This window comes from Pelobates fuscus, chromosome 3 (genome assembly GCF_036172605.1).
Source record: "Pelobates fuscus isolate aPelFus1 chromosome 3, aPelFus1.pri, whole genome shotgun sequence".
Taxonomy (NCBI): domain Eukaryota; kingdom Metazoa; phylum Chordata; class Amphibia; order Anura; family Pelobatidae; genus Pelobates; species Pelobates fuscus.
The window spans coordinates 162,296,420-162,309,614 of NC_086319.1; the positions used below are offsets into that span (position 1 = coordinate 162,296,420).

General features: G+C 37.0%; 1 protein-coding gene across 1 annotated transcript in view; it reads left to right on the forward strand.

The window, feature by feature from the left end:
• Nucleotides 1-12,928, forward strand: part of KDM7A (lysine demethylase 7A) — a 103,810-nt gene extending 90,882 nt beyond the window's left edge. Inside the window, exons 19-20 of the mRNA XM_063447606.1 lie at nt 8,571-8,856; nt 11,061-12,928. Of these exons, the coding sequence (XP_063303676.1) occupies nt 8,571-8,856; nt 11,061-11,155 (381 nt within the window). The 3' untranslated portion in view covers nt 11,156-12,928. The remainder of the gene's footprint in view (nt 1-8,570; nt 8,857-11,060) is intronic.
• The last annotated feature ends 267 nt before the right edge of the window (nt 12,929-13,195 follow it).

Sequence of the window (13,195 nt, forward strand, 5' to 3'; positions counted from 1 at the left end):
TTGTTCCTATGAGTAGAATCATTCACTTCAGGCTTTCTGCTTTAAACACTGTATTTTCAGAGAAAATGCAGTGTTTACATTACAGCATAGTAATAACTCAACTGGCCACTCCTTCGATGGCAGTGCTGCAGGGCAGTGCTGCAGAGTGTGACTGCCATTCAGTGTCTCCACCCTCTGCCTGCAGACATGGGACTTTCTTTATAGAGATGCATTTTTTTCAATTCATCTCTGAGGAAATGCTGATTGGCCAGGGCTGTGTCTGACTTGTGTTGGCTCTACCCCTGATCTGCCTCCTTGACAGTCTCTGCAAATCCGATGGGTAAGCATTGTGATTGGCTCAGAACACCACTTCTGATGTCAGCAGATAGAGGCAGATGAATAAAAGTAAGATTTTACTATATTTAGGGAGACAAGAGAGGGGTCGGGGGGGTTAGATGTTTTTAACACTATAGGGTCAGGAATATGTTTGTGTTCCTGATCCTATAGTGCTTCTTTAAGTGCATACTCATGCAGTGCTTTTTAATTGTTGGTTTTTATTTTGTTCAACCCAACTACATCCAGCTGTCTATGCAGAAGAGGTTGGACAGCATGTTTCTAGAAGATCTAAATACAATGGTAGACTGAAAACCCATGCATTACACACTTTAAAATGCAGCTGGTATTTTATGAATAACATATATTCCTTACCCCACCATATATTTAGTCTTATGAACTTTATTGAACAAATAAATATTAGCATTTTCAATACTCAAGTGAACACTCCAGGCACCATATCTAGTACAGTGCACTAGTTGTGGTGCTTGCAGTGTTCCATTAAATTCCAGAGCACTTTTGCATTAGGGATATCGCTGGCCAACCTTTTTTTGAATAGAAATGTAGTTCACAAATGTCTGCATTGCAAAGTTAAGAATATCTAGTTTAAGGACAATTTTTTTTTTTTCAATCTTTGCGTTAGAGAATACAAGAACGAACAAGCAATATAGGCGCTAAAGTGTAAAATATTAGTGCAAAATATTACAGATAAAGGTAGAGCAGCACCTAAAAATGTGCAAGCTCAAAAAACACCGTACGAAGAATATAAATAGTAAAACTAGAAAGGTGCGCTGTACCTTTAAAAAATTTAAAGTGCAAATAAGTGCATCAAAATAGTGCAAAATAGGGAGTGTCTGTCCAATGTAATTACACTTTATATGACAATTGTGCAAAATTGCAAGTGAAAAGTGAACACAAAATTGAAAAAATAATAACTTACAATCAATAATATTCGGTTATTCCAATTAGGAGATGTGGTACATAAAAGGAAAGATATATAAAATCACATAGCATAATATTGTATAAGACTGTAATAAAACAACAAAAAAAAAAAAAGGGGGAATAAAACTCACAAGGGAGGAGCAGTAAAAGTCTGCTCCAACTTCTTCAGCATATAGTCCACATCATGGGACTTGGTAGTAGTAAGACAGCAGGACGCCAGCTAGTTAAAACAAACTTTATTTCTTCCAATTAAAAAGGCTCCCTCTCCCACATAGAAGGCCAGTGTCCAGTAAAATATTGTGCAGAGATAAACACTCCAAAAAATTTTTTCGGCACTTCTGGGTTCGGAGCTCCGTACAGTCACGTGATAGCGTGATGTCGTGAACGTGATGACGAGTTTCGCCCAATCGGCTTCCTCAGATCACGTCCTAGTATAGCTGGTCCTGGCTTATAAAGCCCATATAGTGGGCGTGGAGTCAATAAGTGGTAACCCAAGGTAATAGACAAGCGGGGTTAGTCCACTAAATGTCTGAATAGTAAAATCCCATATATTTTCAAAAAAAGGTGGAAAATAAGGCAAACATGGATAAAATAATAGTCTTAAGAATACTCATAGTATATAAATGTCCCAATATATATTATTACAACCATGAATGGAATTATATAAACCTATTTGGATATACTATTATTTAAAAGAGATACTGGATATATACAAATTATCCATAAGTAACAAATTACTAACAAAAGGAGGTAAACAATAATAAATCTCAAGTCTAAAAATCTCAAGTTAGGATATATCTAAAGATACATATAAGTGACCCAATGTATAGTACAACCATAGATAAAAATGACATAGACAAATTTGGACATGCTATGGTATAAAGAGAAAATAACTATAAAAAGTAACCTACTAGCAAAAGGAGGAAAAGAGGAAAATAATTAATCTCAGATAAAAAACCTTAAATTAAGGTATATCTAAAAATACATTTAAAATTCATGAAATAAAATTATACAGATCGAATTCAATGTTGAGGCCTTTAGGTTCAAGGGTATCAAGTGTGTGAACCCATTTCATCTCTTCTTTCCCCATCTGTTGGATAAAATTGCCTCCTCGCCATGATTTTTTGACAATTTGGATTCCTAAGAATGTAAGGCCACTAGGATCTTTATTGTGGTATTTTTTAAAATGAGCAGACACACTATGATCTATACCTTTTCGGATATTGTTGACATGTTCATAAATTCTCTTGTGTAGAGGGCGAATGGTTCTACCCACATACTGTAGTCCGCATGGGCATATTAAAAGGTATATAGTGTTTTTAGTAAAACAGGTAATAAAATCTTTAATAGTGTGCTCTTCCAAGGCATATTTTGTCCTAAATTTACTAATCCCTTTTACAGCGAAAAGAAAGGAAGAATGTCCAATTGGAGGGAGTAATTAACTTGTCAAATTTTATTCCAAATAATGATGAAATTAGAACCTTGAATAAAGGCTTAAAATTTGCCCCCAGCAAAAAAATGTAACTCTTTCTCAGCCTATATAGATATATTGAAATATTCCAGAACATTAACTTTAAAGAGATTTTTTGATATTAATAAATATACAGACACTAAGAAAAGTGACAATCACACAATTTTAAAAAATAAATCAAATTTTTATCCTAGGAATTATCGTACAAGTGCCATAGACATTTTTGAAAAATCTGTTATTGACGACTGATAAACTAGGGAAATGTAATCGAAAACAAAATTCAAATTTAAATTTTAATGAATATAAAGCCCTACAAAATCTAAGAAATAATAAAGAAATAATAATAAAGCCGGCCGATAAGGGGGGAAGTATTGTGATCCAGGACACTACCAAATATCTAAAGGAATGTTATAAACAATTAGAGGATAAAAAGATATATAGGATATTAGAAAAAGACCCAACGTTAGAAATTAAATCTTCATTGGAGATCTTGTTAAAAAGAGGAAAGGATGAAGGTATCTTAAATGATAACGAGTATAAGTTTTTATTAGTTGAATTCCCTAGAGTGCCTGTATTTTACACTCTGCCTAAGGTGCACAAAAATTTAGAGAACCCTCCAGGTAGGCCGATTGTGTCCGGCATAGGATCTATCTCAGCTAACCTTTCAAAATATGTGGACATCTGGTTACAAAATCTAGTTAAGGAAATGCCATCATATCTTAAGGACACGACAGATGTAATTAAAATTATAAAAAACACTAAATGGGAAAATGGATATTTTTTAGTAACTTCAGATGTAACGGCACTTTATACCTCTATCTCTCACGAGAAGGGATGCAGAATTATTCAAGATTGTCTAGAAAAATCGAGCAATTTTAGCAATATACATATTTTATTTCTTATAGATAGTATTAGATGGATTTTAGAAAATAATTATTTCAATTTTAATTCGAGATTTTATCTACAACTACAAGGTGCGGCTATGGGGACCAGGTTCGCCCCTAGTTATGCTAATTTATTTATGTCAGGCTGGGAATCGGAAGTTATTTATAACAGTCATAACTGGGGGACGAACCTGGTCTCCTACCATAGATATATCGACGATATATTTTTTATATGGAAAGGTACCCAATTGGATTTAGAGCTCTTTTTAGCAAGTATAAATTTTAATGAGTGGGGTTTACAGTTTAGTAGTTCTTTTAGTAGCCGAAATATTAAATTTTTAGATTTGGAAATCTATGAGGAAGCCGGTAATTTAAAAACAAATTTAAAAAAAAAAAAAAGTAGATGCCAATAGTTATGTGTTATACAACAGCGGGCACTACACTCCCTGGCTTAACAATATTCCAAAAGGCCAATTACAAAGAATAAGAAGAAACTGCACTGAACAGACTGTTTTTGAAGAGCAGGCGAAAGTAGTAATAGATAAATTCTCTCAGAAACAATATCCCACTGACATACTAAATAGGGCATATGAAGAAACAAAAAACCTGGATCAAAATCAATTGGTTTTTAAAACAAGTCAGTATAACAAAGGACAAGATAAATTCAATAAAATACCTTTAGTTTTAGATTTTAATCAGGATTTTAAGAGAGTTAAATCTATTATTAACAGACACTGGCACCTTTTAAAAAAAGAGAATTAGCGACAATCATTCCAGATAAACCTTTTATCACTTTTAGAGGCGCACCCAGTTTAAAGCAAATTTTGACTTTTAACCATCCAAAAAAGGAAGTGCCCGATACGTTTTTAAGTATAAATAAAAAAGGTTTTTATTCATGTGGCAAATGTGTAGGGTGCAAATGTAGTAAAAATAATACTGTAAAAGGGATTAGTAAATTTAGGACAAAATATGCCTTGGAAGAGCACACTATTAAAGATTTTACCTGTTTTACTAAAAACACTATATACCTTTTAATATGCCCATGCGGACTACAGTACGTGGGTAGAACCATTCGCCCTCTACACAAGAGAATTTATGAACATGTCAACAATATCCGAAAAGGTATAGATCATCATAGTGTGTCTGCTCATTTTAAAAAATACCACAATAAAGATCCTAGTGGCCTTACATTCTTAGGAATCCAAATTGTCAAAAAATCATGGCGAGGAGGCAATTTTATCCAACAGATGGGGAAAGAAGAGATGAAATGGGTTCACACACTTGATACCCTTGAACCTAAAGGCCTCAACATTGAATTCGATCTGTATAATTTTATTTCATGAATTTTAAATGTATTTTTAGATATACCTTAATTTAAGGTTTTTTATCTGAGATTAATTATTTTCCTCTTTTCCTCCTTTTGCTAGTAGGTTACTTTTTATAGTTATTTTCTCTTTATACCATAGCATGTCCAAATTTGTCTATGTCATTTTTATCTATGGTTGTACTATACATTGGGTCACTTATATGTATCTTTAGATATATCCTAACTTGAGATTTTTAGACTTGAGATTTATTATTGTTTACCTCCTTTTGTTAGTAATTTGTTACTTATGGATAATTTGTATATATCCAGTATCTCTTTTTTTTTTTTTTTTTTTTTAAATTCTTTATTTTTGTAGTGCATATGAGGGTAACATACAGGCACATGGTACCCCGAAGGCAATCCACATGCATATTGCAAAACAAAAGCTTAGAGGGCAGTGGGGTATGGTAGTACGGTGCACTATTTTTTATATGTATATGATCACGCTTAAATCACGCTATATAGTATGTGGTACATAGATAACTTGCACATTTTTGGTAATTTGGAGTTTCATAGTGTTACTAACGAGTTTAACAAGATAACATTAAAACATAATTAGACATACGCGTAATATCGAGTAGAAGTTTAACATTTACGTGCCAGGAGGAACAGTACTATACTGGTGCGGTAGAGCAGTAGGTTATAGGCACATTGTAGATAATGAAGGACTTAGTTAGACTATAGTAACGGCTTAGGATATGTGGGAGTGTAAGATTAGTGCCCTATAGTTAACACTTGGTTGGTCCCGTAATGGTGAGGTACCCGGGTCTTAGACATAGTAATATCACAAATTATAGCTTAAATTGGTAACGTAAATGCAAATAAGGCTTAACATGCAATGCTAGTATCTAGGTTAGTCGTGCAGATTGGTGCAGTGAAGCCGGCAATGCCATGACAGCAGTAGCAAGCAAGTCTAAGTCAACATAGCAACTACATGGCATTTAGAGGATCAGCACATTTTCCAGGAGTGGTGATTAGACAGGCAAATATGTCTTAGCCAGTAGTTGGAACTAGACAAACCGGCATTGCTTAACGTTTAGATTTAAGTTGCATATTGTAGAAAACCACTGGGTCGCAATTAATTGTATGGGCATTTTACCCCTTGTGCATAGAGCGTAGTATGCCAGTGCGCGGACAAGAATCAGTGAGTAGTAGAGAATTGGTGTGTAAGTAGCTCTCTGTATTAGCTGTCATGTGGAGTACACATGATGCTTTTAGGTGCTAGACAGGAAAGGAAAGCGCTAGTAAGGCATATAATAAAATAATTTTGAGCATAAATTCCAGTGGGGTCAGTGCAATAACAATTCTACGATCCATGCCATGAATGTAACCAAGTAATAGTAGTGTTAGAAACCTTTTAGGGCTTTAAGAGTTAAGTCAGTTTGGTTGACATCACATTATAAAAAAGGGGAAAAAAAAGGGATGACATACTAAATAGGCAGTTCTAGTGTTAGATTTGCTGGCTAGGCTTAAAAGTTTGGTAGACAAAACCAGAATACAGCACAGTCTCATCAGTGATTACCCGTGGGATGTTCTTACATGACTTTCTACAGTGGCTAATACATGTAATACTGTATGGGGTGCTAGTCCGCAATTGAGATCTTTGTGGGGAGGGCCATGAGCTGACTCCTTGTGAGATCATAGTCCTTCTCCAGCGCCACCCGTCTGGTTCATCCGATGCCTTTCCTGGAGGCCCGACAGTTGAATCCCGGGCGCCAGTGGGGTCGCTGCTGCAGCCATCTTCCGTCGCGTGACCTATCTCTATGGGATCTACGACCGCGTCTTGTAACGATAAGACGGTAAGTTCCACTCCGGTGAGTCTTGCGGCCGTCGGCTCGGGTTCGTGGTTCCAGCGTTACGCTGCTTTTACCACAGATGTCTGGCATTGCTGAGCAGCGTTGGAGTCGGGCGAACACTATTTTCTCCCGCTGATACATGTGAGGGTAAGTCATCGGGTCCTTCTTTCTGGCGCTCTGCAGTAGGCCCCGTCTAGAGGCCCCCCTGGGTGCACGGGGTGGGCATCGGTTCAGGAGGCGCCGGGTGGATGGTCGGATCCATGCTGCCGCCCATCGTGTCACCAGGCTGTAGTGTGGACCCTTGATGTGGAGTGTTGACCATATGAAGGCACCCAGCCTATCGAAGAATTCCAGGGTCTGCCCGGGCGGTTTGAGGAGACTATGTTTTGCCGCCATTTTGTGTAGGCCCCTGTCTTCCCGTTTGTTGGCTGGGTTGGTAGCTGGCATGAGTCGCTTTGCAGGGGTGTTCACCCCCGATGAGGACCGGGATGTTCCCCACCGGTCCAAAGGGGGGGGTTGCGGGGCAGCTTCCAATGCACGTTTTCTAGCGGATCCCGTGCCGGAGGGTCGGCTGCCTCCCCCAGGCCTCAGGCTCCGCTTCAGTGTAGGCCTCGTGGCCGGCCTGGTTGCACTCTCTGTGTGCCGGTGCGTGACAGGTATCTTTCTGTTCCCCGCATGATCCTGTGTCGTTTTGTGGGCAATTGGTATCGCTAGCATGTGCATGGTGGTCGTTATAGTTGTTTTTGTGCCCATTGTTGTCAGAGCTCTCAGAGAGCACGTCCGGCCATCTTGGCTGTCAGGCCCCGCCCCCCATCAGTATCTCTTTTAAATAATAGTATATCCAAATATGTTTATATAATTCCATTCATGGTTGTAATAATATATATTGGGACATTTATATACTATGAGTATTCTTAAGACTATTATTTTATCCATGTTTGCCTTATTTTCCACCTTTTTTTGAAAATATATGGGATTTTACTATTCAGACATTTAGTGGACTAACCCCGCTTGTCTATTACCTTGGGTTACCACTTATTGACTCCACGCCCACTATATGGGCTTTATAAGCCAGGACCAGCTATACTAGGACGTGATCTGAGGAAGTCGATTGGGCGAAAAGCGTCATCACGTTCACGACGTCATCACGCTATCACGTGACTGTACGGAGCTCCGAACCCGGAAGTGCCTTGCGAAGTGCCGAAAAACATTTTTGGAGTGTTTATCTCTGCACAATATTTTACTGGACACTGGCCTTCTATGTGGGAGAGGGAGCCTTTTTAATTGGAAGAAATAAAGTTTGTTTTATCTAGCTGGCGTCCTGCTGTCTTACTACTACCAAGTCCCATGATGTGGACTATATGCTGAAGAAGTTGGAGCAGACTTTTACTGCTCCTCCCTTGTGAGTTTTATTCCCCCTTTTTTTTGTTGTTGTTTTATTACAGTCTTATACAATATTATGCTATGTGATTTTATATCTTTCCTTTTATGTACCACATCTCCTAATTGGAATAACCGAATATTATTGATTGTAAGTTATTATTTTTTCAATTTTGTGTTCACTTTTCACTTGCAATTTTGCACAATTGTCATATAGAGTGTAATTACATTGGACAGACACTCCCTATTTTGCACTATTTTGATGCACTTATTTGCACTTTAAATTTTTAAAGGTACAGCGCACCGTTCTAGTTTTACTTTTTATATTTTGCGTTAGAGAAGCCTGTAAATCATTTTAATAAGAATCTTGCTTTATATCGAATTATCAGAACAATTTTCTCCACTCTCTCATCAAAAAGGATTCCTGTAAGCTTCCCAAGGCCCAGAGGGAAGACCTCTCTCCTGACGAGTGTATGAAGCCGCGAAAGATCAAGCGCTTCTCAGAAAGTGAGAGCTGGGACTCCAGCAGCTATCTGCCCGAGAAATACGACCAGGAGTCCAGTCCAAGTCCTGAAGACTGTCATCTGAGTGACGGCAGCCTCAGTCCAGACAGAATATATGGAGACACGTCACCACTTGTGCCCCTGCACCCTACAAAGAGACCCGCCTCAAACCCGCCTCCTATTAGTAATCAGGCAACTAAAGGTACTAGGATTCAATGCATGGCATGATTCATAATATGTGAACAATGTATTTAAAAATAATTTGTCATACAAAATAATATTGAAAGAGACCAGAGGTGAATAAGGCACTGCTCAAACAAGCTTACAATCCAGGAGGATGAAAAAGCTTATCTGGAAGTAAAAGCTCTAGTCTATGCAGTTAACCTAGTTTGGGACCAAATGGAATTAATTTGCTGATGACCAGTGAAAGATTACTTTGGACAAGCACAAAAAAAAGTTTGAGCCAACTTGAGAGTTAAACTCTGCAGATTCCTTGTTAGATCTGGAAGCCACAAAAAGTAGCAATTCCGGGTCAAATCTTGATGCCTGAGCGTGTACATAGCAACATTGTAACCCCAAACTGGCTTCTCAGACAGTTTGGAGTCCCGACTGGAGGTTGTGATTTGGCTTTGTTCACTTCACAGCATTTACTAAAATAACTAGTAATATGGTCACACCAAGACACTTGTGGCTTATTATACTGTTTTTGGCAAAACTGTAATTGTTGCACTTTAGTTTTCTTGTTTCACACTCCTATACAAATGAGGTTCTGTCCAGGGCTTTGTAAATCAAATTTATCGCTTATATTAGTACTGCTTAGGAGAAAATCTCCTTGGGTGACTTGGCAAAGGAAATTCCCAAGGTTAGGTGTATTTGCTGATTTTAATGCATCTAAGGACATGCCAGCAGATATGATCTCCTTTACATTATTGCACCTACAATCTGTAGCACAGCTCACTCCCACGAAAACTATGTAAGAGCTCAGTTGCTCCCCCACGATAAGGAAATGTATGTGACTCTGCATTGCTCTGAATCCCCCAGTCACTTGAGTCCATCTCAACTACTAAGCTTTCTTACACCAAAGCAAAATGATGTGTTCCATTGCTCTAATTGGGTTTGTAGTTAGTTTGTTTAATAAACAATGGGTTGATAATTTAGGTGCAGAGTTTAAGTTAATGTATGAGCTGTATAAATGGCTAATAAAATCGCCATGTGGGTGTGATTCATTTTACACCACAATTTATATTTTGACATTACTGTTACATTTTATTCTTACAGAGATTGTCTTGTAAATGTAAAGTAAGTAATACCGGTATATATTCACGTTTTGGTGTTAAACATTCTGGTGCATAGGGTTAGTATTGGGTTTAGCTAGTTTTTTTCAGGCAAGTGTGCCTATTCACATTCAATCCATTTTTTTTTCTTCCTCTATTATTACACTTGTTTTATAATTTACTGTTTTATAGGTCACTCTTTTTAGTCATACCACTAATCTTACTCTAAAAAGCAGGATTGCACAAAAAGTCACTGTTTTTTATTTTATTTCCTGTTTGATACATTTAAATGTTATATTGCCTCCTAAGAGACCAAATCCATTCTAAATACAATCAAACTTTGTTTGAGGCAGCATAAGCTCTATTTATATTGATCTGTATGCAAGGCTTGCTTAATGGTATGGCATAATGTCTGTTTCAGTAAACCATGTAATGGAAGATAAGAGTCCCTTTGTAAATTCAAGAGAGATGGCTGATCCTGCCACAGTTCTCTGCTTGAAGCTGTCCATGGCTAACCACATGTTAAATGGAAACATTGACTGTTTAGAGCTGATTTTCCAAGCCTAACTTAAACTAATTTACCTTCTCTGTGTTCTAGTCACTGCTTCATTATTCACATGTGTAAAATTAAGGATATTCTGAATTTATGCAAGTTTGAAGAACTTGATATAATGTTTAGTTACATGTGGTGTTTTTATAACCACATTTGCCCACATTAGCTTAATCAGGATATTTGATTTTGACTTTTTTGAATGATGTGCATGTTTTTGCTCATGATACATTTCAGTCTTCTTTTGGAACCTCTGAACTCTTTGATAGTACCCTTGTTGAAAGCTGTAATAAGAGAAATGTTCTACCTCTCTTGCCCTGCGTTGACGCTCTGGAGTTTGAACTAGTTGTTGAGTAAGAGCCTAACTGCTATGTTTTAAAATATTTTTTTTTTACATTCAACTTAATAAACAGTGACCTATAGTGCTCCTTTAAAAGGCCTACATAGTGAGTACATGGGAAAATCTGAAAGTTGGGGGTATATTAGATCTAAACTACTCCGTGATCGTTGTGGTAGTGCAGGTTGCTTTGTGTATTTTCTATGACCACTTAATAAAATAGTTTGTTTGTGTTTACCCTGCAGGTAAACGGCCAAAGAAAGGAATGGCAACAGCCAAACAGCGCCTTGGAAAAATATTGAAGCTCAACAGACATGGCCACGCACGCTTCTTTGTCTGACATCATGATTTCTAGTAATCTTTCCTACACATAACAGTATTGGGGCAAGTAGGGGCCTGGAGCTCCTTCAGTTCCTCTACCAACTTGGACTTCCAAGTACCACGATATACACTGCCTGACGAACAAATAGCGTTTCCTTTTTTTATTTTTATTTTATTTCTTATTTTGAGCTTTCACTGTGCCACACCCACTCAGCAATAACCGGAAGTGAATATTGGATCCGGAACTCAAGGAATTGTGTGGTGAAAGGAGAGAGCCCCTTTACTTCTTGGGGCTGTAATGGAACTAGTTGCTTTGATTACTTTTTTTAATTATTATTATTATTATTATTATTTTTGGCAGGATTGTGCAGCTGAGGGAGGGGGGAGGGAGGGGGTGAGTAAAATGGCATGGGTGCTTGGTGGTCTCTTTAATAATTTATTTCAACAGATTTTTAAATGATTTTGCTTCCTGAAAATCATATATGATTTTTGTCTTATTTATTTGGCAGATTTTTTTGGAGGGTCTTATTAATTTTAGATTTTAAGTAATGTGAAGGTTTTTTATTTTTATTTTTTGTTTTTTTTTCAGTGTTTTTAATACTTTAATGTGTGGTGGAAGGGAGGGCCACAGAAAGGGGAGTTTTTCTGTTTTTAAACTTGATATTCAGGTTGTAGTCTTAAACAGGGATTTGATGCATTTTTTATTTTTAAATTAAGGCATATGAAATCCATATTATATTGTTATTGCTGTTTGATACCTTTTTTTAATAAGCTGTTTGCTATGTTGCAGCCAAGCTAAAATCAAACACTGTATTTTATTCTTAAATGGGAGTGGATTTTCTTCACGAGATGAATCATGGCTTTTTCTGGAAGAAATAAGGGCTAAGCTAATTTACCATGCTTAAAGATTGCTTTTTACCAGTTAACTTGGATTAAAAAAAAAAAAGAAAAGAAAAAAAAAAAGAAAGAAATGTGCATGCTCTCAGTGCATCGCAAATTCCACGAGCATTGATGGAGTGAAAAAGTTGGTGCTAGACAAAGATGTTGGCATTCTGTCACTATTGCAGTGTACACTTGACTATTCCAGTTGATGAAAGTGTTGTAATGCCACATATGGAAAACTAACTTTCTCATAACAGACATGGAGTTTTTGCATATTCTAGAACGACTGTTTATCTCCAGTCTCATTAGACTATATAGAGGAAAAGAAATAATGAAAACCAAGGTGCAAGACCATACGTTTGATGCGTATGTTATCTGATGTCAGTTTTTATTTTTTGTTAAAAAAAAAAATGTTTTTGTTTTTTGTGTGGAAAAAGCTTTAATTCAATGATATGGACATCAAGTAAAGTGAGCAGCCTTTCAATACAAACCACAAGGATCTCAGGGTAATGAATTTGGAAAATGGCTAAAAGTTGCCATTTACTTGGGATTTTAATCTTTGCAGTCATGTTGTGGCGTTCTGACTCTTTCACCCCCCCCCCCCACGTGGCATGACATTGTCATACCATCGGCTCATGTAAGGAGAAAGGACTGCTGTGTTCTGAGCCTCCCAATTCTATAGATATTTTTTTATGTAACTCTCATAGTTTTCTTTGGTGTTTGGTTTATTTTATTTGTTTTTGTTTTTATTTTTTTGTGTGTACACCTTCAGTCACATCGTTGTGCCAGTCTCTGCAATTGCAAAACACATGCCAGTCTTGATTTTCTTGTATATAATGCTGATTCTAGATTTTGTATTTTCTGTAATATAAAAATTAAATATTTAACTTGTTCCTCCCCCTTTACTTAATGCTTTGTATTTTGTCCTGGATGGGGTGTTTTTTTTTTTTGTTTGTTTTTTATATCTACAAACTAGTGTGCAATAGTGTCAACTTCAAGACATTTTACATTGAAAGGTTTGTCATGCCTATTGTGAATGAATCGATATCCATTTTAACAGACAGAGGTTGCATGAATGCATGTTTTCCTAAATTTTTTTAAACTCCAGAATCTTGGTTATGAAAGGAGCACAATTTAAAATAACACTATAGTGTTTAGAAAGAACATGTATTCCACC